Here is a 26505-nt window from a genome sequence, read left to right as displayed (position 1 = left end):
ACCTGCTTCAGCAGGGGTGTCTCTATAACTAAAGGCTTACTCGATTTGCAAACAGCAAAACCAATGGGCGCTCGAGCTGGCGATCCCCTGCAAGGTTGCAGCGATGTCTCCGGCTATGATCAGAGGGGGATTAATCCAACAACACAGCTTTTCTGTTTTTGGAGGTCAGATCTCACCCCCAGCCCCCAGGATTTGGGAGGCACAGCCCCGCACACCCACGTTTGCTGAAGCAGAAGCGACCTGAACCGCCTCCCGCTGCCGGGCTAGGAAAAGTTCCCGTGCTCATAGCAAGCATGGCACCCTATTTTTTTTTTTATTAATATTATTTTTTTAGCCAAAACCAGCAAAAAAATAAAAAAAATAAAAAAAATAAAAAATAAAAATGAGGCCGGCAGCAGCTGAGGCAGCTCGGCTGCAGGCCTGGCTCCTCCGCCAGGCAGCCGCGGGTGAACCCCGCAAGCCAGGCTGACGGGGGAGGGAAGGGAGACGGGGTGGCTGTCAGTCTGTCCGTCTGTCTGTCTGCCCGGGGGGATTTGGGATTTAGGATTTGGGGTCCGGCCGCTCAGGACGCGGGGCTGGCAGGCACGGAGGGCAGCCGCCGCCTGCTAAACGGCGAGAGGAGCCCGCAGCGTGCTCATTTCCCCCTCCTCTCTCCCCGCACCGCCGAGGGGACGAGCTGCCCTCCCTCACCTGGATGCGGGGGTCCACCTCTTCTTCCTCCTCCTCCTCCTCCTCCTCCTCTTCTCCTTCTTCCTCCTCCTCTTTGGGCCGCGGGCCCTCCTCGGCGGCGGCGCCGCCGCGACCGCGCCTGGACCCCGGCTCCATGGCGGCGGCAACCGGCGGCGACACCGACAGCGACAACGACACCGGCGACAGCGACAGGGACACGGCCACCACCGCCGGGGACACCTCGAGCCCGGCCCCGCCTCCGGGAAACCCCTCCCCGGCCGCAGCCCCCGGCTCTTTGTGCGAGGAGGAACTGCGGGCTGGCTTCCTTCCTTCTTCCCTTCCCTCCCTCCTCCCTCCTTCCTTCCCCCTCCTCTCTTCTTCCTTCCCCCTCCCTCCTTCCTTCCTTTCTTCCCCCTCCTCTCCTCTCCTCTTCCTTTATTTTTTATTTTTTTACCTCCCCTCCCCTTAGCCCGGCACCCCCCAAGCTCCCCCAAGCCAAATTGTTCGAAGCGCAGGTGTGAGGGAACGCCGCCTGCACCTTGCGGGTCCTTTCTCTTCCTAATTATTGTTTTACTTGCAAAAATAAGGGGCTTTCGGCAAGCTGGGAAACAGGAATGAAGGCCAGGTTCCCATTGTGTGGCAGCTGGTGCACCTATGCTGGATGCGGCAGAAAAAGGCATCCCGAAGCCGTGTCCTCGTCGTGTGGGTGGGAAGGAGCTCGGTTCCTTTTTAGCCCCAGCCTTCCTCGCTTTCCTCACCTCACTTTCCTCAGGCACAGCTGAAAGCCCTTCTGTGGGCAGCAGCAAAGAAATACAAAATTAAAACCAACCCCAAAGAGAGATTCACACCGCATTCCCTCCTCATTCCAAAGGAAAACCATCTTATTTTGTCTTTGCCCTCCCAGCAGGACACACAGACCACGCTACCCATATGGGAAAAATCAGGCAAAAAGGGTCAACTGGCTCAGCTGAGGCCCTTCAAATCACACCAACTGTGCTGAACCCCTTCCTCCCTGCCTTTGGGTGGGTAGCAGGTCATTTCCAACAGGTGAGGAACACATCTCCACCTCAAAAGTGTCACTTTTAAATTTAACCCTATTTTTGTTAAAAGACTCCGCAAACAATACCAACAAAATAAAAATAAGCAAGTAGTTCTTATACTCGGTGGAGAAGCTTCCTTTGAGACTGAAAATCAAAAGAAGATTTCAGCAAAGCATAAGAAGAGAAAAATTCACGTTCCTTGAGGTGATAAAGGAGGGAAACACAAGTATTCAAGCTCTTCCAAACAATATAAAGTAACTGAGAAAAAAAAAAAGGAAAAAGGAAAAAGAGAGTGACACAAACATTTGAAAATAGTATAAACATGGAAAGTGACACTAACAAAATAAAAAAAATCAAGGAACAGAGGAGGTGTTGCAAAAACGCAGATGGGTTGTTTGCAACATCTTCATTTCTCACAGCAAAAGAAATCATGTAAAGAACAGGAAAACATCACCAACCCCAAGTGGTTTATTCTTACTCATTTCCAACAAGGGAATTAAACTTGTGCAAACAGCCCAGAGCTTTCAGGGCCTTGGGGTGTCTCATCCCCACTGTGCTGTGGCTCACGCCAAGATGGTGATGGTCCGACACCCTAAAAGGGGCAGAGAAAACACAAGGCAGCATATGGAAGAGTTAATGTTGGCAATCCCACCATCACTGCTTACATTTCTAGAAAACACGGCTGTATAGAACAGATACAGTATCTTCAACATATTTCCCCAAAACCCACACAAACTGACCCACAGCAGCTACACACAAAGCACTGCCTGCTGCTTGGGGTACCCCAGTGCTCCCATACAGACCGTGCTCTCCCCATGGGTTTTGTAATGTTTGAGCGAGGACCCTGTTGTTCCATTGCCACCGTAACAGTCCCAGTGATTGTCACAGCTCAAATAAAACCAAGCCAAATTCATCAATCTGCCACCATCGTGTCAGAGCAAGCTGTTTCTATCCGCATTCGTACTTGGAACGAGCGTGCTGGGGGAGCTGCCTGCACAGCTCAGCCCTGTGCGAGAGATGGTATGAATACACAGCCCCCTCTTCCCACAACTCCGAAAGCTCACACGCAGGCCCCAGGCCACTGAGACCATTTTATATCAAATCAACACATCAGGAAGGTTTATTTTTAAGGAACTGCTGAAGAACACACAGATCGTGAGTTTGCCATCACAAAGGTACAAACAGAAAAGCAGCCTTGAGGGAGAGGTTTGAAGGGAACAAGAGAGACCACTCAGTACACATGAAAATCAATAAAAGACTCAAGAATATTATTTGCATGGTCAGTTTTCTCTCTTCCCCATGAAACAGCTCTGGCTGAAACCGCTGTCACATGCAAAGGGTAGCAGCAGAGCCCCAGGAGCTGCAAGCAGCCGTCCTGCATGGCACGCAGGTGGGCTTCATGCTCTGCTTAAGCCAATGCAGCACGAGAAGTGAAGAGCAGATGATGGCGTTTGGATATTACTTTCATGAAATCGTGAGTAATATCATCCCAGCAAATGTCCTACGCAACGTGTTAAAAGTCAGCAGCCTCCCCCAAAAAAAGAAAGCCAGTCATGCTGACCTTTTCACTTCCACCCCAGGTCCCATATGCACAAAGGCGGCTGAGTCAAGCCTGCACGAGGATGGACCGAGACAATCTGCGTGCTTTCTCTTGCATCAATATTTCAAAACCTCGGTCCAAAGCAATGTTTGCATATCAACTGCTGTGCAGTTAAGGGAGAAACAGCACTCTCTTTCACTAAGGGGATTCCAGGGCGGTCACAGCAGAGAATTAGCGCCGACTCACTGGGTCGGGATGCATCTCGACAAAAGTTAGGCTGGAGATGGTACAGCTCATCTGAAAAAGCACAGGGAGATGTACCAATGCAGGGAGAGTCATGAATGAAGCTACTTCAACGACCTTTTTTATCACACCAGGCAATAAGTGGCTGCATTGCACGACACAACAGCAGCCATTTGGGGTGCAGTCCTTGTCATCAGTGCCAGATCCTGGAGCACAGAAACCTCTGGGCAGGGTGATGCTCAGGCCCAACAGCAGTCTTATCTTTAGGGGAAGGTGCTAGATAACCCCATTTTCTGGTCCCACAGAAATTTTCTATGTACAGGCAGCACATGGCAGGAAAAACAGAGAAACTTCTGTGAGGGAGGAGTACAGAGAGAAATTTTCTCCCTTGTTCTGGAGGATGTTTTGTAGATTAGGTATTACATCTTCTGAATAGGCATTGGGGAAATACAAGTTGTATTTTAAATAAAATCAGCTGGGAAGTACTATGTATCAGTGAAGGACTGCCTGGGGAAACATACTAATGACTGTTAATAATTTAGGGGGGAGGGGGAATCAAAGCAAATGGTTAGCATAAGTTAATGTATACTTGATGATGGTAGATTTTGAATGGATTTTAAGGAAGGAGGTTTTTGTTTTTGTTTTTTCAAGTCTAGTCTTACATTCAAATTTCTGCTCATACATGCCCTCAAAGCTTGCTTCTGCCCAAACACTAGAGGCAAGAACATAAAATACAAATCAACGCTACATCTCCTTTCTCAGAAACAAGACCTACTATCTCCTCTTCTTGAACATTGATACCATTTAAGTAGAGTTTGGGATTAATTAACATGCATTCGATTACTGAAGACACAATTGCAGTTCAGGGGAAATTTTGTGGAGAAAACTGATTGAGACTGCCTTGCTTCCATAATCCTGCCTCTCTTTCCCTGAAGGGATTGGAAAAAAAGTTTTGCCCTGTAAAATTCTGCTTTCATTGATTATGGTTCTAGAGGCTAATTTCCAACTCACCTCAAATATTGAAGCACTGTTGCAATTTGTTTTAAATAACTTACCATCAAATAAACACAGAAGTAGTATAAACAATCAAATTCTACGAAAAAAAGAAGTGTGTAAAACATGGCTCCCAAAACACATTTATGGACATAAATTCACCAAAGTAATTGCTATAACTGAAGTAATCCTGAAGACCATACTAGTTTACCATAGTAACTTTGACAATATTACACCAGAAATTAGCTTAGGCTGGGGAAATTCTCATTTAAAAACAAAGTCACCATCTCTCTCTTCCAAACTGCAGCAAAGATATTGCTCTATCAACACTCAAACCCCATATGCTTCGCTGCTTTTCAGAAGTATATTGCACATGTTCAAAACACTTTTAAGCACTAAGCAGGATCTCGCCCACAATCCCAGTAAATTCGAAGATCTGGTTCTCCAAGTCTTAATCTCACTGATAAGAGGCTAAGCCTATTTATTTATTTGTTTGTTTGTTTGTTTGTTTATTTTGGAAGGTACAGACTGCATTTACAGAACATTTTAAATTCCCTGGATACACATGCAGGGTGTTAAACACTTCAGAAAGTGGTCAGAATAAAAACTTCTGGCTTATTTCTCAATCAAATTTTCACTCTTCCTTACTCACAATGGTTGCAGCATGCTTGCACTCTGCATTTTAAGACATGTTAAGAATCAATTATTCTTTTTTACACCTTTTGTTAAGATGCAATCACCTTTTGAACTTGCATACAAATGAAGCACACAAAGATGCATTAATGGGGCCTGAGCATCTATGGTACAAACAATCAGATTTCCCCACACGCAAGGAATGTATTTAAAGAAAATGCTACATCCCAAAATACCCTTTAGTTTCACTTCTTTTTTAACAAGAACCATTTAAGGATTATTAGAAAAATACCCTCTGGGCTTTGCAAGGCTACAATGAAAGTAGGTTCATTTAAAGAGGTACAACCTATTTTCTAGCCACACTGATCTTAGTATATTTCAGAAAAACTAAATATAAGAATTATTAGCAAAATTACTAGCTTGGCTGATTTCTACTGGATATACGTTTGTTCCCCATGAGCTACTGTTCTTATTATTCTGAAACCTGATCTTCTTGATGATGCTTTATACAGATAGTGTGAGTGCAATATATGTATTTTACATAAAATTTGCAAAAATCATACTATATATGGTACATGACAAACAGCTTGATGGGTTCCCTAGCTTGTTGCTGTTTCACTGGGAGATAACCACCACCACCACAGGACTTTCTCCTCCTCCAAGCTGTCCAGGCCAGGGTGGGCAGCGTGGAATTTCCCACTGGAAGTCATCGGTACAAGGACACTGTGTCTACAGAGGAGCAGAGCAGGCCCACAGCCCATCTGCCCAAAATGCAAAGTCTGCTGTTTCTGCAGATTTAGGAAATACCACAGTAACATGAGAGAGTCTTCCTTGTATCTGTTGCTGAGCGATAAGGAAGATCCCCTTTACAATGCCTGACACTTGAACAGGGAAAACCCTATACTGCATCCTTTTAAGTTGAATGTATTCACGCAGGCTCGCTGTCCTGCCATCTGCTTTCCTCGATAAGCAGTCTCCCATCAGTTTCAATGGGAGCAGGATTAAGTGCAAAGGTGTTAGTCTGTACTCAGAATAAGGCCTTAGACAAGAAGTGATGCCTCGTGAGAGCCAAAATGAGATGCAAGAGCCATTCTCCTCCACCCAGCCTGATAATTCAGTAATGCTTCTGCAGTGATCCAGATACATCATTGCTATTCAGTACAAAAACACCCACCTTCATCTTTTATTCTTTGTTCTTATGCAAACCACTTTTAAAACATTTATTTAAAGAACAACCTATACTGTCCAAATAACATTAGCCATATGCAAGAACATATCTTGTTTTCCAGTCCTTTGTTCAGCTTAATGTTCAGGTGGGCCTGGTTCAGAGTATTCACTTGACCGATGTAGTCCAGCGAGAGTCACAGTTGCTCAAAGCTGGCAGATTTGTCACACAGGATCCCCACTCGTGCTTTCAGCACAGAGTTTCCCAGCTCAGGAGGAAGGGACTCTCACACCCCCCCACTGCATGCAACGCTCCTCCTGAGAAGTGTTTTGGGGCACGGCCCCATGCTTCTCCCTGTGACCAAGGAGGCATCGCCCGTGGAGCGAGGCTACCTCGTGTGTGCAGGATGGAAGCACAGCCCCGCTTGAGAGCAACCTCATGGCTGCTAAATGCTCTCTGACCACAGACTTTGCTTCTCAGTAATCTTGCCACCAGACAGGAAATTCACTGATCTCTCATTTTAAGCTGATGAGCGTACAGCACTAACAACGTGAGCCTCCAGAGCACCTTTCATCAGAGGACGTCAAAGCACTCCAGCACCAGCTATTCGGGGAAGCTTTCCCTTTGTTTTCCTGCGCAAATCCCACATCATAGAGATACTAATTGATTAAGTAGAGGGAAGCAGCAGAGATATTTCAAGTACAAGATGGCCCTGAGAAACACAGAAACAGACTGAAAGTAAATTTTCAAACAGGAGGCTGAGTAGCCCAGATAGCTATAGAAAGGCAGAGGGATTTGGGACCTCATTATCGTCGTGGCCAATTAATGTGCAAAGAGAAAAGGCAGAACCCACTGTCTATCTAGAGAAATAAAAGACAGGGGCTGGCAACCACTCAGGGGAACTCCTGCCTCGGAGTTGTGGAGAAAAAACAGCAGCCAAGAGGGAAGCCCAGAGGTGGGGACAGGCCCTTCCACAGCCAAGCCCAATTAGCAAGGTATTCACCAAGGTCTTTGCACAGTCTCTGTGCTTCCTAACCGTGTCTGGCTGAGCCGTAAGTCATGATAGGAGAAATGGGAAGTGTTTCTCTACCTTCTTCTTTAGTATCCTTCTGAGGCTTGTTATAGCCTAATTTACCTTGTGCCAGAAAATATGAGCTTTTGCAGCATCTAGACACAGAAACACTCGTCAGTGTAACTAATCCTGCAGGATGGGTCCACGCTTTGAGTGTCTCCTAAGTAAGGAAATCCCAAAGGCATTCAAACACTCAGATGTAAAAATCCATATCAGCTTCATAGAAGTGAGATGCTTCCTGTGTACCAAGAACCTTTGCCCCCTCTCCCATCATTTATAGCGAGGTTTTCTGCCCGCCACCTGGCAGAATCGCAGTCTTCAGTGCTTCCCATTACATAAAGCCCAAGCGACTGAGCACATTGTGTGTGGGAGTGAAGCAGAGTCTGCTTTAGCACCCAACATCGTACTTCAGGAGGAGAAGCAGTGCCTGTCTGCTTTCCCTCTCCTGCCTGCCCTGCATGCTACAGGCTCCAGGAGCTGCTGCAAAGCGGCCTACATGTCCTCTGGGGTCACCAACAGCAGCCCGGCCCCCATAGGGTTGAGGTTTTTCCTCTAATATCCCTCTTTCACACTATCTCTCACCCACTTCCTCACACCCCAACTTTCCACCACCACAACGCAGTCTCAGTGGCGCTCTCGGAGCCTTGCAGCCCAGACCACATGCCAAGCTGTGGGCTGCCATTCGCCCACCCCTCATCAGCCCTTCCCCACAGGTCCCTCAGCCACACAACTGCTGCCTCCCTAAACCAGAGGCTGGGGGTACATTGGAGCCAACCAGCAAGGAACGGAGGCAGCAGCACCCAGACATGGTGTAGGCTCTGCAAAAATGAAAGCAAAGTTGCCCACTGCTCTGGGGACTTCTGAGGATGAGGGAATATCCCTACCGCCTCTGCAACGAGGCATTATGTTTGGAAAGTACAGCACAGATAGGGAAAAAGGTGTCTGCAGAGTTTTGTGACAGTGAGTGGTTCAGATCTCCATCAGCTGAGGAGCGCTATAGGCACAATGTCAGATCTTTAAGTTACCAGATCACAGGCACCTGCTTCTGGTCTCAGGATAAGTTGAACTGCTTCACACTTTTTTCTTTTACTAGTTCCAGACCTAGGGTTAAGAATATTAACTCAACACCACTAAAAGTCTCTTTCCAAGGCCAGGCTAGCTCTGGTCTCTCCCAGATGGCAAAAGCAAGCACTATAACGGAGAATGCTAACAGAAGTGGCTTTGGGTAAGAGACCAAGAGAAGACCTCTTATACTATTATTGTTATATCTGCTTTCCAAACAAACCTGTGAAAATACAAAGAGGCTAAATGACTGCAAAAAGGCCACACATAAGAAACTCCTGGCAAAATTCGAAGTCAGACCTCTAGTCACTTTAATTCTAGCTTCACCTCTCCTCTAGACTTTCCTTTATAGCATGCTTCACCCTTGCTCTATTCCTCTAGTTCTGCAAAAGGTCTTCTCTCATTTTGAACTAGAATTGCATATTTAGCACCCATGCCTTGCTGCATAGTTCTTGAAAAACTTACTAAAATTTCCATAGCAGAAGTTACACAGCAAAACAAATTCCCCCCAAAAAGTAAGCCTTGGTATGGCAATAAATCCTGTTGTTGTCAAAAAAACTGTTGCATTGTTCTTACTGTTCGATATGGTTTGACACGAGTGTTTGTGCAAACAATGCAGCTACAGCATTTTGACTCCCACTTTGGGGATGTGTTTCCTTGCCTGTTGCAGATACCGGAGCCTGTAGTACTGTCTGGGATACACTTATCCTCACCAGACCAGACTCTTTTACCACAAAAAGCACACTTAACCCTAGGAAAGAATAAAGTATGATGCCGCAACTTCATCTCTACTGAAATCTCTCCCATATGAGGGCAGTTTTACAAGCCCGCTTGATAAGATTTGTAGGGTCAGGAGTGAAGCATTTTACCTTGGGAGTCCCGACAGCCCACCCATTGGTCAGAAAACTCATTTTCCATCTCTTTTTCTTTTTTTGAGACATGCTCTAGAGGGGGAGATACATAGGGTTGCTACGTGCCAGGCAACAGTGGCTTCAAAGAGCTGGCTTCAAAAGCTGCTCCCTTCCCTGTCCCAAAAGACCATTCATTGTTCTGTTTCCCTTGCTCCATTGGCACAAGGAGGAAAGGTGGCATTTCCCTCATTCTCAGCCACCGACTGCGTCAGAACAGCACTTTTCCAGCTCATATGTGCAGACAGGCCATGTCCTGGCTGTAACAGGCGGTGTATATCTCAGGAGCAAGCTCCACAACAGCAGGAAGAGATAAGGGAGCATGCTTCAGCCCTCCGGAAAATCCTGCCCAAGAGGACCCTGGGGAGCCAGACAGAATGTGCTTCATTAACGTGCAGATGAACACAGATCATATTCATGAGGACCATGTTTCTCTGATCTAAAACGTGACCCTTGAGCTTCCCTTTTAGCTCCTTTGGCCTTTCCTCCAGTTGGCTTCCATCTTTCATTTCCTCCAGTCCCACAGGGTAACTCCTTGCAAGTGAGCTGCTGGCAAAAGATGCTGTGCACCCCTACACCACACATTTCCAACAAGCTGCCGAGGCACAAGCAACTCTCACATGGCCAAGTATCTGAATGCCCTGGATATGGTAGGCATGATAAATACCCGGGGCAGGTTCTGGTAGGACAGTGGGATTTGACATGTCCAAAAGTTGATTTGAAAGGGTGCCTTCAAAGCTTTTCACATTGCTTTTTGTAAAAAGGAGTATTCAGGCACTGTGTCTTGCAAACGAAAGGATGTGTGGGTGCTTTGCTGCCAGGACCATTTCAGCTAATGGACTGAACAGCTCGGGAAATCAGCAAGGTCACCAGCCAAACATGCAGATAAGGAGGAAAGTAGTTGAAAGTCTTTGCATTTGGCGGGTGTGTGAGGATCGTCCAGCCCTTGTTTGGAGAGGGATACACGTATCACAAAATATTCTGAGACGCATTTGACATGCAGGTCTTCTCGGGAGCAAGCCAGCCAGAAAGAAAATGGATCTTCCTCCTTGGTCATGATCACAGGAAAGGGCTCAGTGTACTCAACTCCCTGGAGATCCAGAAGGTTTTTCTCTCAGATCTCCCAAACAAAACTGCTGCCAAGAGTGTAAATGCAAGGGGGTGAAAATTGCTCTCACTCAGTCAGGCATCCGTGCTGCTCCCCAGCCCCAGCAAGCAGAACTGAGGAGCCCCAGTGTAACAGCAGCTGCAGCAGTGCAATCAGCCCTCCAGCTGCCACTGCAGAGTGCCGGAGATCTGCAGTGGGATGCAAGGACAGGAACCCTCTCCAAACAGCAGGAAATACCATTGATTTTCAGATGCAGGCATTTTGCAGAGAGAGCAAAAGGAACAAAGCAGATGTTGGGCAGCCTGCAGCAGAGCTCTCCCCTTGCAGGCATCCCTTTGGAGCAATAATTCCTTCAAGGGGGGCAGGGGAGAAAAAAAAAACACCCAGCAGTGTACTGATCTTCACAGACTGAGCAGCTTTAATGCTGTGTAATCCTCCAGAGGGAGGAAACAGCATTTCCTTTGTGCTAAAGACATCAAAATGGTTGAAGGTGGCAATCCCCACTGACATTACCTTTATTAAAGGAGGGATATTCCCACAAGCCCTGAGAAGGCTGGGTCAAGAGCCAGCATCTACTTGTAGTGACAGAAAATAGCAGGCAGTTGGGACCTCTTGAAAGAACATATAGGCAAACATGCACACAGACTAGGGGCTGCATATCACAGCAGCGCACATCAATTATACAGCTATCAAACAGTAGCGTAGCAGCAGCGATACGAGCGATGTGAGCAGCTCAATAACTGCCTTTTATTCTTCTCGAATTTGGCACCTGTGTTATTTTGCAGCAGGTATATAATTAGCTCGTATTCTGAAGGGGGGAAGTGGTGCCCTAGGGTTGTTGTTACACGAGTGCCAAGCCTTCTTGAGCCACTTCCTCAGCAAAGAAACATTTTTCCATGTAAATTGGATAGAGAAGCGAAAGAAGGGAGATAGGCATTCTCAGTAAAAATCTGAGTACGATGAGCCTCCTTTTAATTAAACCGTACTTTGAATAACAGTAGGATTCATGGTATTCTCACAGACACTCCCCTGCATCTAAATATCAAACAACTGTCAATTCATAGTGGCACTGAATATAAAATCAGACCCTGAGCACCTTAAGGCAACATGCAAGCCTTGCCTCCTTCTTGCTCAAAATGGGAAGTTAAAATTCTGAATAGAGGATCTGAAATACAAAGCTATATTATATCGGGAGCAAAAAAAATGCCAATGCATTCACCTCCCCTTCCTTGTGAACTGTTCGGTTATAATCATGTCCCCAAGCACATTCCGCACTGAATCACTGTGACATCTGTTAGGGAAATGAACGCAAATCTATATCTGCATGCAGCAAATATATTGGCAAGGTTGCAGCGGGGGGAAGGGAGATTAGGTGTCACTTTTCACACAAACTAGAAAATGACAGCTTGTCACTTCCATGAGTAAATACCAGGAGAAGCGAGAGTAGGCAAGATGCTTCTTCACCTTTTTACCCCACCATAGCATCACAGAGATGCGGATTAAGGACAAAACCGTGGCTTCGTGTCCCCTGCCTGCAGCAATAGCATCTGGATGTGGATCGCCCCCCTGGGAACACTAACTATAATGGATTGTATCCGCCACTCACATATGTCAGCAGAGCTCCCCTGAGTGGAAGGGAGCTGTGCTCCTTCTCCAGCTGAAGAGCAAGACCAACATGGCAGTGATGGGGACAGGCCAGAAGGGACACAGGGGGTGAGGGCACAGAATAACCTCCTTTGGGTCACTTACAAAAGCAGGAGGAATTGCTCATAGCTTCAGCAGCAGCAGGGACAATGTTACGGTACAGAAGCAAGGGGTTTAGTCATGACTTGCCTACATGCAAAAAGCAAGACATAGTATAGTACGACCCCTTTCCTACAGATGCAGACAGCTACAAGAAGGCAAAGTTAGCTCAAATCCCCATGTATTTGCCCAGGGACAGGTGTCTACCCACGAACAATTGCTGCAGAGCCACTCACACCATGGCTTGCTTGCTCACCTGAGCTGAACCATAACGCTATGGCCTCTTGTCCACCCCTGCCACACAAGGCTGGGGATAAAAGCAACATAACAGAGGATGCTCAAGACACATATTGCTCCTTCCTCTACAAGAAATGCATTGCATTAACAATTAGCAGTATATCATAGCTGGTGCAGAGCAGCACAGCGTCCTTTCATTGATTATGGGTTGTTTTTAGGAGCATCTTCCCCACACCCAAAAGCCTGTGTTCAAGGCATTGTGCATTCTGTGATTCATGTGGTGAGACTAACATGACTGTAGAAATGATTTTATTTCAATTCCCTTCTAAAGGGATGCACAGCCTCCCACCCACTCTTCCTTGTGCTTTTACAGTGAGAATTTGTTCCTAATTGGTATCCAGGCGTGCATAGTCAAATCGATTCCTCTTCAAAAAAGAGTGCTGCTTTTTATCCTGATGAGAACACATAACACTGACTTCACTTAGAGGATCTGATTTTTAAAATCACTATGAACAGGTTTTGATGGAACCATTCTTGATAACAGATGTGTAGTTAAAATGTTTCCTGGTTTTATGATAATTTGACCACAACAAAGTAAATAAGTGGCTTGAAAATAAGCAAACCTTTAGGAACTTCGACATTGGAGATGAATACAAAATTCAGAGCTCAGAATTCTCCTTAGGACTGTTATTAGTCCGTAACCTCCTGCTCTTCCACAATTCTAACCTGAAGCTTTAAAGATAAATGTACATAGAGAAAACTTTGACATTTGGACTCCTGACGTATATTTGTTTTCTCATGCAAGAGATAAACTTTAAGCCTTCGGGAGTTACATATTTACAGTGTGATTTCACAACAAAGAACGTGGATTCTTCTATTTGGTAGAAAAATAGTAACACTTTCTCTGAGAAAGCTGTGCTTTATAGTTTACAGCGAGAAACCACTTGGAAAAAAAGTAGAACAGAAAGAGGAAGGGGTTTTTTTAAGCTCCTTGAAGGACGGTTATTCTTACAACTGTAAGAAGTCTTTGCATTGAAATGATTTAGTCAGCACACTGAAATACTAACTCATACTTTTCCACCAAGCTTTTTAAATTTGTGTTTTCACAAATCCACACGGTCTGATGGGAGGGCTGTTGGCTACAGCCGTCCCACTGCCATTTTGAAGCAGAGGTGGAGGAGAAATATGTGAGCTGCCAGGCGCCTGCTCCTGTGCTTGCCACAGCCTGACCGAGAGCCACGCCGCCTCTGCTGCTGCCATCCCCGCCTCCAGCACTGGAGTGGGAGATTGCAATATGAGCGTGCACAGAGACTGCAAAGAAACACCTGGATGCCCTGTAGGGGAAAAGTAAATGCAGAGAAAGAAACAAAATGTTCGTTTTAAAATGACTTTTCCGTCAAATATGTAGCAAAAATGTCTCATCACTGTTTCACATGTAGACTGACAAGCAATAAAAAGTCCGAAAGAAGTTCAAAGGACTCTGCTTTTATCTGCCACGCAATTTGTTTTTGAGTCTGCAGTCCCGTGTGGTTTCTCAGATGAGCAGATCTCTCTTCTAGGTGTTTCTAACACACCTACTGACTTAGATCCCTATCCTGCAAACACTAATGTGCACATTCTCATCTGCAGTACCCAGGATATATTTTATGTGCAGTGTATCTAGGATACCTTCAAATACTATGAGGACCAAAGTCAGACATTACACATGGCACAGTTTGGTGAAATGTTACTATTAAAATAAAATGAAAAAGCCCAGCAGTTTTTAAATCAAGGAACCTTAGCCAGCTTTAAGTTAGTCAAGAGTAAACAGCACAGCCAGCAGTAGTGCTGAAGTTGTCTTGCACTGCGTGTTGACTTATGTCCATATTCATGTTGTAGTAGGGACCCTGACCTGAAGCAACTCTCCAGACAATCACTAGCTCTACCCCACTTTTCTGGTGGTCACAAGATCTCACAACTTTTGTTGTTTGGAACCAAAGCAGAAGCCCTTCAGCTTGTGTGCCTCTTCTCAGATACACAGGAGCCACTCGTTCAGACAGGCTTCTCCTCTCTTTTCCCTCCCAGATGAAGATCATCCTAGTGAGGAGGCAGATCTCTCTTCCTCTCACCCTTAGTTTCAGAAGGGAACATGACCCAGAACTGGGAAATAGGCACTGGCCTTGACTCTACAGAGAACCACGCTATCTTTGCACAGATGTCCACAAGCAGCTCTTGGATGAAAAAATTTAGAACATGAAATTATAAAGAATGAGGTGTGTTGTTTTTTTTTTTTGTCTTGCAAACCAGGTTGTGTTATATGCAGGCTCACAGATCAATTAGTGCAATATAGGGTCTTTAGTAGCCTAAGAGTTTGCTGAGATAGGAACACAGAGGTGAAAGGAAGAGGTTGGACAACACAGGCTGTGTATCTGCACATGAAGAGTGGTGTCTAGTCGCATCTAGTCTGCACACCAAGAGTGGTGCACTAGTCAGAGCAACAACGGGCCAGAGAAGGCTGTTACTGCCCATATATAAAAAAAAAAAAAAATAACAAACTGGATTGTCAATATTTCGCTTGTGCTTAATAGAAAAAGGAGTAATTAAAAGAAAATTCAAAAAGAAATTGAATAAGGATATAATGAGTAATTAACCCCATTTTGGGTGTAAAGCAATTTCCTCCAGCACATCCCCTTTGCAAACGAGGAACAGCTGGAATTTGGACCAACGGAGGCAGCACTTTTGCCACAACACATACCAATAGAGCCTGTTTTTCACAAATTATGAGGAAGAACAGGGGTGACTAAATCACAGTAAAGTCAGCCCAAATTTGCATTCCACTGTTTTAAGTACCACTTACATACAGGAACTCAAACCTGCCCCCAAACAATTGTAGTCTAAAGACAATAAAACCAGAGGAGGAAGGAAATGTTTAGCACATACAAATAGTAAATGCTAGTTATCTGATAGCTTATATGGCTGAAGGAAAGAATGAAGTCAGGCATGTCATGCTACTGGAAGGAAGGAGAATTAGAAAGAAGGACATTATGGAAAAGGAGGAAAAAGGGCTGGATAGAAGGTGATGTACTTATGGGCTCAGTTTCCTGGTTCAGAAATCACTCTGAGCCAAGCAGGCACGGCAGTGTGCCTCGTGCAGTCTGTGCTATGACCTGAGAAAGCAATGCCCCAGGAATGCAGGAGGTTTAAATACACACAGGCACTGTTTTTAGGCTAGGTGTGTCTTACAGAACTCTGCTGGTGCAACAAAGTAAAGAAATATTTGACATCTTCAAACATTTTTCTTATAGGGCACAGAAAAATGTTCCCATTTAAATTCTTATTAAATTCTTTGGGGTTCATGTATGAAGTGGATGATTTGGGGTTCTGCCTTCTCCCACAATAATGAGCAAGTGGGTATCTGTTCTGTTAGAACAGATTGATTTTGTGATTCCCAAGCATAATGAATCTGCCTGTTCCTCCCCAGACATCAGCTCTAGGGTAAGGAGATGTTTTCTAAGGGTGTAAATTCAGTGACAGACTGGCTCTGCTTGGTGCAGTGTTACAGATATTTCTGATCTGTGAACACATTCCCATGTTCTTTTATCACTTTGGTTTTTCTCCCCATCTCTCTAGTGAGCATAGAGGACCTCCACATGAGGAGGTCAACATCTAGGTAAGTCCCACACTCCCATAACTATTACTGCCCTGCTCCATCCCCATCCCACCCCCCAGCAAACTGTCATAGTCTCAACAGTTTATCAAGATGTTCACTTCACATCTTACCATTGTCACTTAGGACTTATCCATTTCTCTTCAGACTTATCAACACTGTTTTATGTTGATACTCCTGTTTCCGATATTATGTTGGTAACCTCACTGCTAACATGTGCTATTTGCTTTAGGGAGATTAGTCTATACAGCTTTGGCTGCAGCATTATCCACTTTTCCTTCCTTCCTGAAGCTCACCATTCTTCGATTCGTGCTGCACACACTGCTGGCACCAGCAAACAATACAACCCACAGGTGTTCTCGTATCCTTCTTTCAGAGCTGCATTGTCTCAGCCCACAATGTTCACCAGCCTGTGCATTGCCAAATTTTGTTCCTTGAGAACCCAGCTTTGAGATCCGGCATGCCCTTCTGCATGAGATCTCTGTACTTGTGGTACTTTAGTTTTCATTCTCTACTACATCCACAGTATTGTAGGCTTGTTCAGCCTCCATAAATTTCATAAACTGCTCTGGGTGTTCTTCTCCACTTTGCAAAGTACAATTGATCTACATAACTGGTCAGTTGTGTGTTCTCCAGTAATCTTTGTCTGATTGCTTCATCTGAGATCCCAATCAGCATATGGCAATTCATCAGGGCCTATGTTAACTCCCCCAGTTGGAAAAACTGGTTCCTCACTTTCCATCTTCATTTCGTGTTCCCATACTGAAGCCACAAATCTCCCTTCCTTGTATCTTTATTTGGTTCCTATTATGGAGGGTGAAGCGTGCCTCAAAATTCTGGGACACGTCAACTGATTTAGAACATCCTATTGCCAGAAAAAATAAATAAATAAATAAAAGTACCTCGTGAGTGTCTTTGCTTTTCCTGGTACCCACTGCCTGCATAAAAGGCCTCTGCTTTTCCAGAGAAGGCCAGCAGTGGTGGCATTTTCAACTGTGACATTTCCCCCACTCAGAACATATTCCTAGTCCATTATACTCCGGGTACCATCTGCTCTACAAGCCGTACACGGCCAAGAAGCCTGGCCACAGTTATTTATTTATTCGGCGGATAAGCCCTAATTGCTTAGCCTGGAACAACGCGAGCTGCTGCACCGCACAGCGTCCCGTTCCAGTCGCTTGTGCCGCGGCTTCTCAGGGGTACAATGCCCCAGCCCCATTTCAGAGGCAGCTGTGACCAGCGATTAGTTCCAACACGGAGCAGTCGTGCCTCCATTCAGCTCCTGTGAAGAGAGGAGGGAGCAACCACTCTGTAGGCCTGCAGAAGGCTTTTGTTCCCGGTTTCACGCTAGGAATGGAGCCATGAGGCTGGGAGCCGAGCAAGGCACCGATTGTCAGAAAAGGACATCTGGGATACAAATTGTCAGTCATCCCACCACCCTGCCCGGTGCTAGGGAGGGCTGGAGGGGTCTGTAGCTAGAAGGCTGGGGTTATGGTGTTGTCCCGAGCTGTGTTTTGGATGCAGACTCAATGAGTATGTGCCAAGATGGTCAAACCTGTTGAACAAAGGGCAGATGACAGCTTTAGTACTCCTCTTGCAGGCTGTACAGCTGCTGGCTCTAAGTATCTGGCTTGGTGCAAGCCCTGTGGAAAGAAGGCTTCCAGGCTCATCCTTAGCCCACGTGGGTTGGCCATGGCTCCTCTGAGCTGCAGGCAGTGACAAAGACCAACCTGCCAACAGGAACATCGCAGTCCAAGGTACCGCTCATCCCACTCACTTGTGCAAAAAGCAAAGATAGGTTAGTCCTAAACAAAGAGAAAAGCAAATGAAAGACAGGCACACAGACAAGCTGCCTTCATTTTTTATTTTTTTTTTCTTAAACAGATAGGTTTTTGCAGTGACAGATGATTAGCATTTACAATAATTCAAATACTAAATATCCAGAAGAATTACTGCTGCATTAAATGTGATTGAGGCAGTTTTACATCGTGGCTTATTAGTAATCAGTTACCAGGCAGCATACTAAACACACAGTGTTTGAAATGAGATATAAAGCCAGCAAGAGGTAAATGCAATTTTGTTCTATTTTTCCTCTTTCCCTTTAAGCGAGGAGGGCATGCTGGAGACAAAATGGGGATTACTACAGTAGAAAAAAATGCAAAATGGCAAACTAAACTACAGCTGAGTTCAACGCTGTAATTAATGAAAAAGATACAGCCTCTCTGGTCACGTGCATCTTATGCAGTTCTGATGCTGCTCAACCAGAGAGCAGCTCACCTATGAAACAAAAGAAGCAGGAAGAAAATGGGAATCATTCATATAAACAGAGTTTGGTCTAGTATTTTTGAGGGGCTAAGAAAATAGTGTATTAAGGAAATGTGCATTTCTAAGCTTTGAAAACCGTGTCTTAAATTACTGCAGTTTCTAGGGTACCAGTTTAGGGGGAATCCCATTACACAGAAACAACCTGCAAGTCATCAATGCAACCAATTATTACCTCAGGGGTAGAGGATCCCAGCTGCCGTTACCAGTTAATGGTATTTCACCTCTGTCTCCTTCACATTATTCCAACAACATTGTCTAAATAACAAATACCTCTGCAATACAACTATATTTTCTTTAAATACCTGTTGTGGCCCTTCTCCAAGATCCAAGAGCTATTATAGTAAACAAAAAAAGGACTTAATAGCATAAAAGAAAAGACTGTAGCTGTCTTGTCTATAGATAACCATTACCAGCTCCTCCTACCACCGTGTTAAAAGTTAAGACAGCAGCTCAGGCTGAGGTTAGAAGGAAGGCAGCTCTGTGGTTAGCAGCTGCTGCCACCTTGTGAACAAAATTCCAAACACCTTCCCTCCACCCTTTTTAGTCTATTTAACGTAGCAGGGTATGAAGGGGAAAAAAATCCAATTTTTGCACAAATAAGTAACTTCGTGATAACATCTCCACATTTAGGCACAAAATATAAGACAGCTTCTGACCAGGTCTTAACAAAACAGAGACAGCTTGCAGAGAAGGAAGCTATTTTACTGGTGGTACAAGAATTCCTTTTCCACTGAATTGCAAACAATACCTAATGTTACCCTTACTCAAAACATACACATCATACCAGCTGTATACTTTGCTAGCCAGTATTGACAGGCAAACTTTCCTTCCTTTCCTAGGTCAGATTCTTTTTTAAAACCTATGTTCCTTCTGTGCCTGCACTTCAAAGAGCAGTGCAAGACATGTTGCTCTAAAACTATCAAATATAAATGGGTTTAAAGCTCTAAATCCATCAGGCTTCTAAGCACAGGGATCACCAGCTCTCTATCCTCCCTGCAGACACAGTAAGGTTGGAATTGCTGTAGTTCTGACCGGGAGCAGACTGGGAAGACCAGGAGAGTTCAGGTGAAGAACAAAATATGTCAATTTTCAATCTGGAGAGGTACTTTCTAGTATTGCCCTTTTACCCAACCCTTTTATTTTCTGTGTAGCTTTGTAGGGTTACCTCTTCAAGCTCTAGACTCTGAAAAAGTTGATGTAGTAGTAGGAAAAATAGGAAGACAGAACCGAGACAAAAACAGCTACTGGTTTCCTATGCACCATTTTTTCACTTCAAGATCATTCTCTCCTCCCTACAGGGCAAGAAGCGAGAGGCAAAGCTTAGTGATCAATGAAACAAACATCAGAGTCGTCTGTGCTCATCTTTCCGATTCATAGGATCATGAATGGGTTGGGTTGGAAGGGATCTTGAAGATCACCTCATTCCAAACCCCTGCTATGGGCAGCAACACCTCCCACTAGACCAGGTTGCTTGAAGCCCCGTCCAGTGTGGCTAGGGATGGGGCTAACATTTCTAGGGATGGGGCATCCACAGCTTCTCTCACCCTAATAGTGAAGAATTTCTTTCCTGTTCACAAGACTCTTCTTTGGAAGAAGCCATGTGTTAAACTTAATATTTGGGCTCCATTCATTCCAGTTCCAGGGACTCTTCTGTAGCCCTGTACAATCCAATTTTTCAACACTTTATATTTCTTTCTACCTCCTGTAATATTCAACACATTCACCATAAAAATCAATGGCAATAAAAGCATAGCTAAACTAAGGATATACAATGTTAAAGGCTCCAGGAAATGTCAAGGCAAGCCACAAAAGGGAATTTTACAGTGAGACTCACAATTCATTCATATTTATGAATGTAGTCAACAGCAGCAGATTTCCAACCAGCCACAAGACTTTATGAAAGAAAACTGTATCATCACAGTAACAGACAGTTATATGGCTGCTACCTGTGCTGCAAAACCATTTATTTGAGTGCCCCTGGAGCAAAGTCTGGCGCTGCACATCTTCAGCTTTATTTGGTACGTAAACATGAGTAATGCCACTGTTGCAGCTACAGTTTCACTTGCAAGCTTTTCAAGCTTGCCAGACACATTCTAGCTCTTTTTCATTAAATTTTTGAAAGTTACTACTTTTTTTTTTTTTTAAGATATTAATCTTTGGACTTTTATTGCAGTACTAAATAATGCTGCCTGACATTGCATTTACTGCCAACAGATAGGCAGCCCTGGCATGTGAATAAATCACATTGCTGCTAGCACAGACAAAGAAGTCTTGTTCCTTCAGTTTGTCGGTGAAATTGCAGAAATAAATATTCAGTCATTCACAAGACACCTTTCTTTTTAAAAAAGTACTCACAAATCTCAAGATCTGTTGTAACTAGCAGTCATTCTCTCTCACTGATCCTGGCCAAATTAGTCAGAGATCTCACATAAGTTTGTATAGATGAAGTACAAAGCATGCATTATGAAATCAAGCTAATAACTCTCAGTATTAATTAAGAAGCTCACCCTGTCTTCAGTGAGCCTTTGAGAACATTACTCTGTTTTAAGGAATATATGTAATTTCTGTTGTAAAGTCTGCTTGTGATATTTTCTTTTCTTTTTAAGGTTTTGTGGTTTGTTTGTTTGTTTTTAACCCTTTACTTAGTGGCTTGGAAGGGTCCCTCAAGTAAAAGGAAAGGCTAATATTTGTGTATAGAGGAAAGGCTGTTTGGAAGAGGAAGATTTTTCAGTAGTTCTAAAATACACTCTGGCTCTGCAGCAGCTTGATTGTTTCAGTTTACTTTAAAGAAGGTTCTTCTCTCTTCTGAGTTTTACATTTATTTTTAATAGGCATTCTCTTGGCCATTGTGTCTCAGACAAGATCAAGAAGATCCTGATGGTTGCTGGAGGTATGCTACTGTAACAGGTCGAGACACTAGAACATCTTCATGTTCAGCTTACAACTAGTAATTCACATTTTTCCAGACAAAAGGTGACAAATTTCATGTTCCCTGGGGTCAGATCCTAATGAATATGACAGAGCAGTCCAGAAGGCAAATTGAGTGTTTAGATACTGAAGCCAGCTGGTCACTGCTAAGAGTTTCAAAACAATGTTTCTGAAGGTAGTTCAGAAAGGGATAGTTGTAGTGGTTTTGTGGCTTCTTCATGGTATTTTACATTCCTATGAAGTTGGTTTCACTAATAAAACAAGTGGAATAGAGCATTTATTGTATTCATGCAGAAAACAACCCTCTTTTCCTCCCAACCACATGCCTTTCCTCTCTCCTTTGAACGCTAGGGTTTTAGTATAACAGCAACAGGTCTGGTATGTTTAAAAGGCTTCCTTTTGATGATAAAATATTCCAGTTAAGTATCACCTTTCATATAAAAGCTTGAAGCCAAATCTAGGGAAAAAAAAATAAAGAAGGATAATGAATGAAAAGTATCATCAAAATCTTTAAATGTCAGATGTATAACAATCCCATACGTGTGAAGATATTACCTCACTGAAGAGCACCTTTTCAGGTATTTAAGGTCTACTAGAGGGAGTAGGGGTCCAGAGAAGCTGACTGTAGACAAATACTCAGTGGAGCCCAGGCAATGGGCAGGCTGTGGCTTGTTTGCTCTCTGAATTTTCCTATGAGTACCCTCAGTTATTCCAGTTGCGTGTTTCAGTGGATGCTACAGATGTTGCAAATGTGAACTGGAGTTGATAGGACCTTCAAAATCAATCAAAATTTTCCTAAGATGAGCTTTGAGAGTTGCTGGAAAAGAGGGTAAATGTTCATAACCTAGGATTATTATTAAGTAGAGGTACACAAAATTACTTGTCTTTTGGAAAAATCACACAGGCTTTTCTTCATGCCCTTGTCTTCCCCAATTTCACAGCAGCAGTATTTTCTCTCCAGTGCAAACACAATGAATGGTGCACATCAGCTTGGGAAGAAGGAATGAAAAACAGTTCTCTAATGAAACATTTTACCTGGCTAATAGCTTTTATTTTTGCAAGCAATGCCTCTGTGTGCCTCCCCATGGTAAAGACTCACCATCTGCCTTTGCTCTAATAAACGAACTCATATTACAAATATGGAGTGCAAACACACTCATATCCTGAATCAACTGCACCCCAGAGTCAGATCTTTTTGCAGAATGTATAAATGGTAAATATTTGCTCCCAAATGTTCAAAATAGCTCGCAATGTTTCCTAATAATAACAAGCATAACCAGCAAAAAAATCATTATTGCTACACTATGGAAGGTAAAAATCCATAAACAAAGACTTACCTATTTTCAATAGCCATATCTTCACACACATCTTTCCAGTATAAAATTCTGCTGCCCAGAATATCCTGAGTGTATTGCTAATATTGTACACAATTAGATGTTGCCCTTCTGTCTGCCTGTACTGTTAGTCTAGTTTTGGAAGCTACAGGCTTTCATTCCCAAAATTTTACGTTTTAGGTGAGCAACTCATTTAATTGTATATCGCTCCTGGCCTATAAGACTCAGAAAACTTGTTTTGCCTCCTATAACCTTAGACATAATCTTACCTTTTTCCTCTGCCACATACTGGTTCTCACCACTGATTTCTTCTTCAAACACAGGTCTTTCACAAAACTCTTCCAGAAACTAAAAACAACATAAAACAAACGAGCAAACAAAGCCCAGGAACACCAGTTAGGCCTACACGTGACCTTTCAGTTCCATATACCAGTTCCTTCTCACGCAACCCAGGCTGTATGTTTTACAACTCACTGCTTATGCTTACAGATGCTAGATTTTCAGGTCCCGAATTTATAGCACTTTGTTTCATAGGAATGATGCACATTCAACCATGGGGCTAATGTTGTATTAACTGCTTAAACATCGTGTCTTTGGAACCCCAGGAACATTCAGATGCATGAAAGATGCACAGAAATAGTGTTTTAGCTTTCAGATGAATCACTACTTCAAAGTTCAAGTGAATTTGTCTCAGCTGCCCATATTCCTAAGGAAACAAAGCTTACCCATGCATACAATACCCATGTATTGTATGCCCAATATATGTGTGGATTTCTGTCTAGTCTTAGCCTGTCTTCAAACACACTGGCCAATATCAACCAAATTTGACAGAACAGTAAAAGTCACGGAATGACAGAAGACACAAACACGTTATATTTCTGTAAATTTGATGAAAATAGCCATAAGGATCATGTCCTTACTGAGAATAGCACATTAACATTCTCTTAATATATGCTGTTCAATTCCAGTAGAAGACATTGGAGTATCCCACAGAAGAGAGAGACTTTAGGATTCCCTGACTGCAGGAAAAGCTTTAACCAGAGTTCACTCTTTATTAAACATCAGATAATGTCATCACAGCACACCAAATCTTAAACACACACACACACACAAAATCAGGCTTTCTTATTCCCGCTGTTTAGATAATTATTTCTAAGTATTGCTCAGAACAGGGTGGTAGCATGAAGTAATTTACAGATTATATTTGCTGGATCAGCAGCCAGCTCAGCTTAGGAAGGTTTTCTGCAGACAATTAATTCAGTCTCAGCAGCCCCCACTGATTGAAGACAACTCAAATCAAAGAACGATCAATACTTTCATTACAGCGATGGCAAAGTAGCTTGTTTGTGCAAGGTGAGCACAATTCAGTGCACGATGGGTTTTTTTCCAAGCCCTTTTGAGACTATTAACCCTGATTAACTTGCCTCCCTAAGAAGAGTTCTTCAGGTGAGGGTTCCAGGCAGAGCTGTCCTTAGCACGTTGTGCCTCTGGTGAGCTTACATAGGCTTGCAAAGGCTGAAGGGGTGGGGGTGAGTACGGACACTTTATTCAGCACCACAACAGTCACATGCATTCCTTCAGTTATCACGTCTCACAGGATGATGCAAGGACTTCTTCAAGCTCCTTCCACTTCCTCCAGCTTTACCGCAGTTGAAAAAGCTTGCCATGATTTGGGGTTCATGGAAGCAGAGGTATAAAGACTTAATAAAGCTTTCTGACCACTCATCTCAAACTAACCTCTGCTTTATGACAACTGCAGCTGGCAGACTTTCCTGTGAGTAGCTGGGTACTTTGTTTTCCAGGTCTGACTGGAAATGAGACTGAATGAGAAGAAAACCAAATTCTACTACTGCTTTCCTTTGAGTGTGTCCTATACAAAAAGTGACAGCAGTTTCTTCAGCAGAACCACACAGAAACACTGAAGCTACAGCCACTGAAAGGTGTATTCTTGTTCAAAAAAACATTTAATCCAGTGTAAAAAAGGAAGTCAATTGCATTCTGCTATTAAGTCTAGCAAGTTGACTCAAACCTTATTATTTTTTTTTTTTAATACTTGCCTACATTTCAGTTCCTTTTTTGGGATGTTCACTTCAGTGCACTTGCCGTTGCAAATGCTGAGTCACATGCCAAAGTGATCAAGAGGGCTGGCCTCATTTACGTGCTGTGTACTCTAAATGACCAAACATCCAGGCTTGTAGGACATTGATGTTGCAGGATCCAGACTGCACTAAAATCAAGAGATCTCAGGCTACCTCCAGCCATTGCAGAACTGCTGTACTAAAGATGAACTTTTGCTAAGAGAAGCTACAAAATGATGATTGCTCAGATTATAATAAAGCTATCACTGTTATACCCCTCTTCTTAATATATTTTTCCATTTACTATAAATGTTACTAGACACTTATTACTCATATGGCAGAAAGTGCTAATGGGTTGCACAGTAGGGGTCAGTAATACATAAATCCCCAGGATGATACTCTCCATAAACTAAGGAGATGTCATGTAATAACCATCCTCAAAGAATCATTAGGAGAATTGCATGGTTTAATCGCTTTTTCCTCTGAGGCCCAAGTTTGATGACACAATAAATCCAGCTTTGCGGCTCATGGTATCATTAAAAAAAATAATAATGATTTGCTGCAAATTTATTTACAAACATCTAAACTGCATAAGACCTCTGGCAGTTTCCATTTGTTAAAAAAAAATAAAAAAATCTGGCTGGTTAACTTTGTAACAGTAGGCTTTATGCTGGAAAATTATTACTTCTTTCTCTCCGTACACAGAGCCAGTGTAAGTGCTGAAAAAAATGCAGTATCACATTACAGCCAGCTTGTCACAAGCATAGGCAAACACCTCTGATCTGTATCAGAGGAATATGACTAGGTCATCTAGCTACACACAAGCCCAGTGGAACAACAGCCTGAGTCATACGATCACACAGCAATTTATGGTGCAAGAGATCAGCTCCCTGCTCAGAACACGGCCACTCAAACAGGTTGTTCAAGGCCCTGCCCACTCAGTTTCTCAGTATTTCCCAGGACAGAGGTTCCACAACCTCTCTGGTCCTGTCCCAGTGCCTGCCCTCCCCCCCCCCCAAAATCCTGGTGTTTCACTGAAATCTCCCCTGTTGCAACTTGTGTGCATTACTCAAGAGCAGCACTGCCCATTGCACAAGTCACCAGATACTTCCGAGCTTTCTCTGCTACAGAGCAGCTGCTCAAAATGCAAGTGAAAGATCCAGATGTGTTTGTGATATTTTTATCATCCAAGAACAAACAAGAGGTTCTGCAGTGCAAACAGATGGGCATGTCAAAGGGAAAGGACGAATTTTCTTCATGCAGTCAAGTCTGTGAGAGCCTGAGGCAGAGCATCAGTACGACGCCTTTTAGTGGTAGGAACAGCAAAGACCAACACCTTGCCTGATAGTGACAGCAAAGAGTTAAGACCTCTGCTCAGGAAAGGAGAAGCAGAATACAATTCATATAAAATAAAGTACTTCTGGCCTTCAAATTTCAGTTTCAAACAGGAAACTGACTTGGAAAACCTCAACTGTTTCTGTTCAGCAAATGAAGAACATCTGAAATTAATTAGGGATGAAGACAAACTGATCTTTTAACAACTTCCTTCAAGCATGAAATCAGATAAATTAGGAACATATTTAAAATAAACATGTGTAAACATATCAAAATGCTGAGAACATTAAGAAGATTATTATTAAAATAGTGAAGCAGCTTTTAACAAAAAATACCAGTGACCAAGCCTGTTTCATTCCCATATCTGAGAAGTTATACTCAAAAGCCCTATGAGTGCTGAAAGCAGATGAAATACCGGAACATTAACAAGTCAACAATAAAAATAA

The 26505-nt window shown here is 43.6% G+C and overlaps 1 protein-coding gene across 1 annotated transcript in view; it reads right to left on the bottom strand.

The window, feature by feature from the left end:
* SH3BP5 (SH3 domain binding protein 5) overlaps nucleotides 1–928 on the bottom strand; it is a 42168-nt gene extending 41240 nt beyond the window's left edge. The window contains exon 1 of the mRNA XM_084282271.1: nucleotides 691–928. Coding sequence (XP_084138397.1) covers nucleotides 691–825 — 135 coding nt within the window. The 5' untranslated portion in view covers nucleotides 826–928. The remainder of the gene's footprint in view (nucleotides 1–690) is intronic.
* Nucleotides 929–26505: the final 25577 nt, after the last annotated feature.

Source organism: Netta rufina, assembly GCF_964035555.1.
Source record: "Netta rufina genome assembly, chromosome: 2".
Classification (NCBI taxonomy): Eukaryota; Metazoa; Chordata; class Aves; order Anseriformes; family Anatidae; genus Netta; species Netta rufina.
This window is presented reverse-complemented; position numbering and strand designations above follow the sequence as displayed.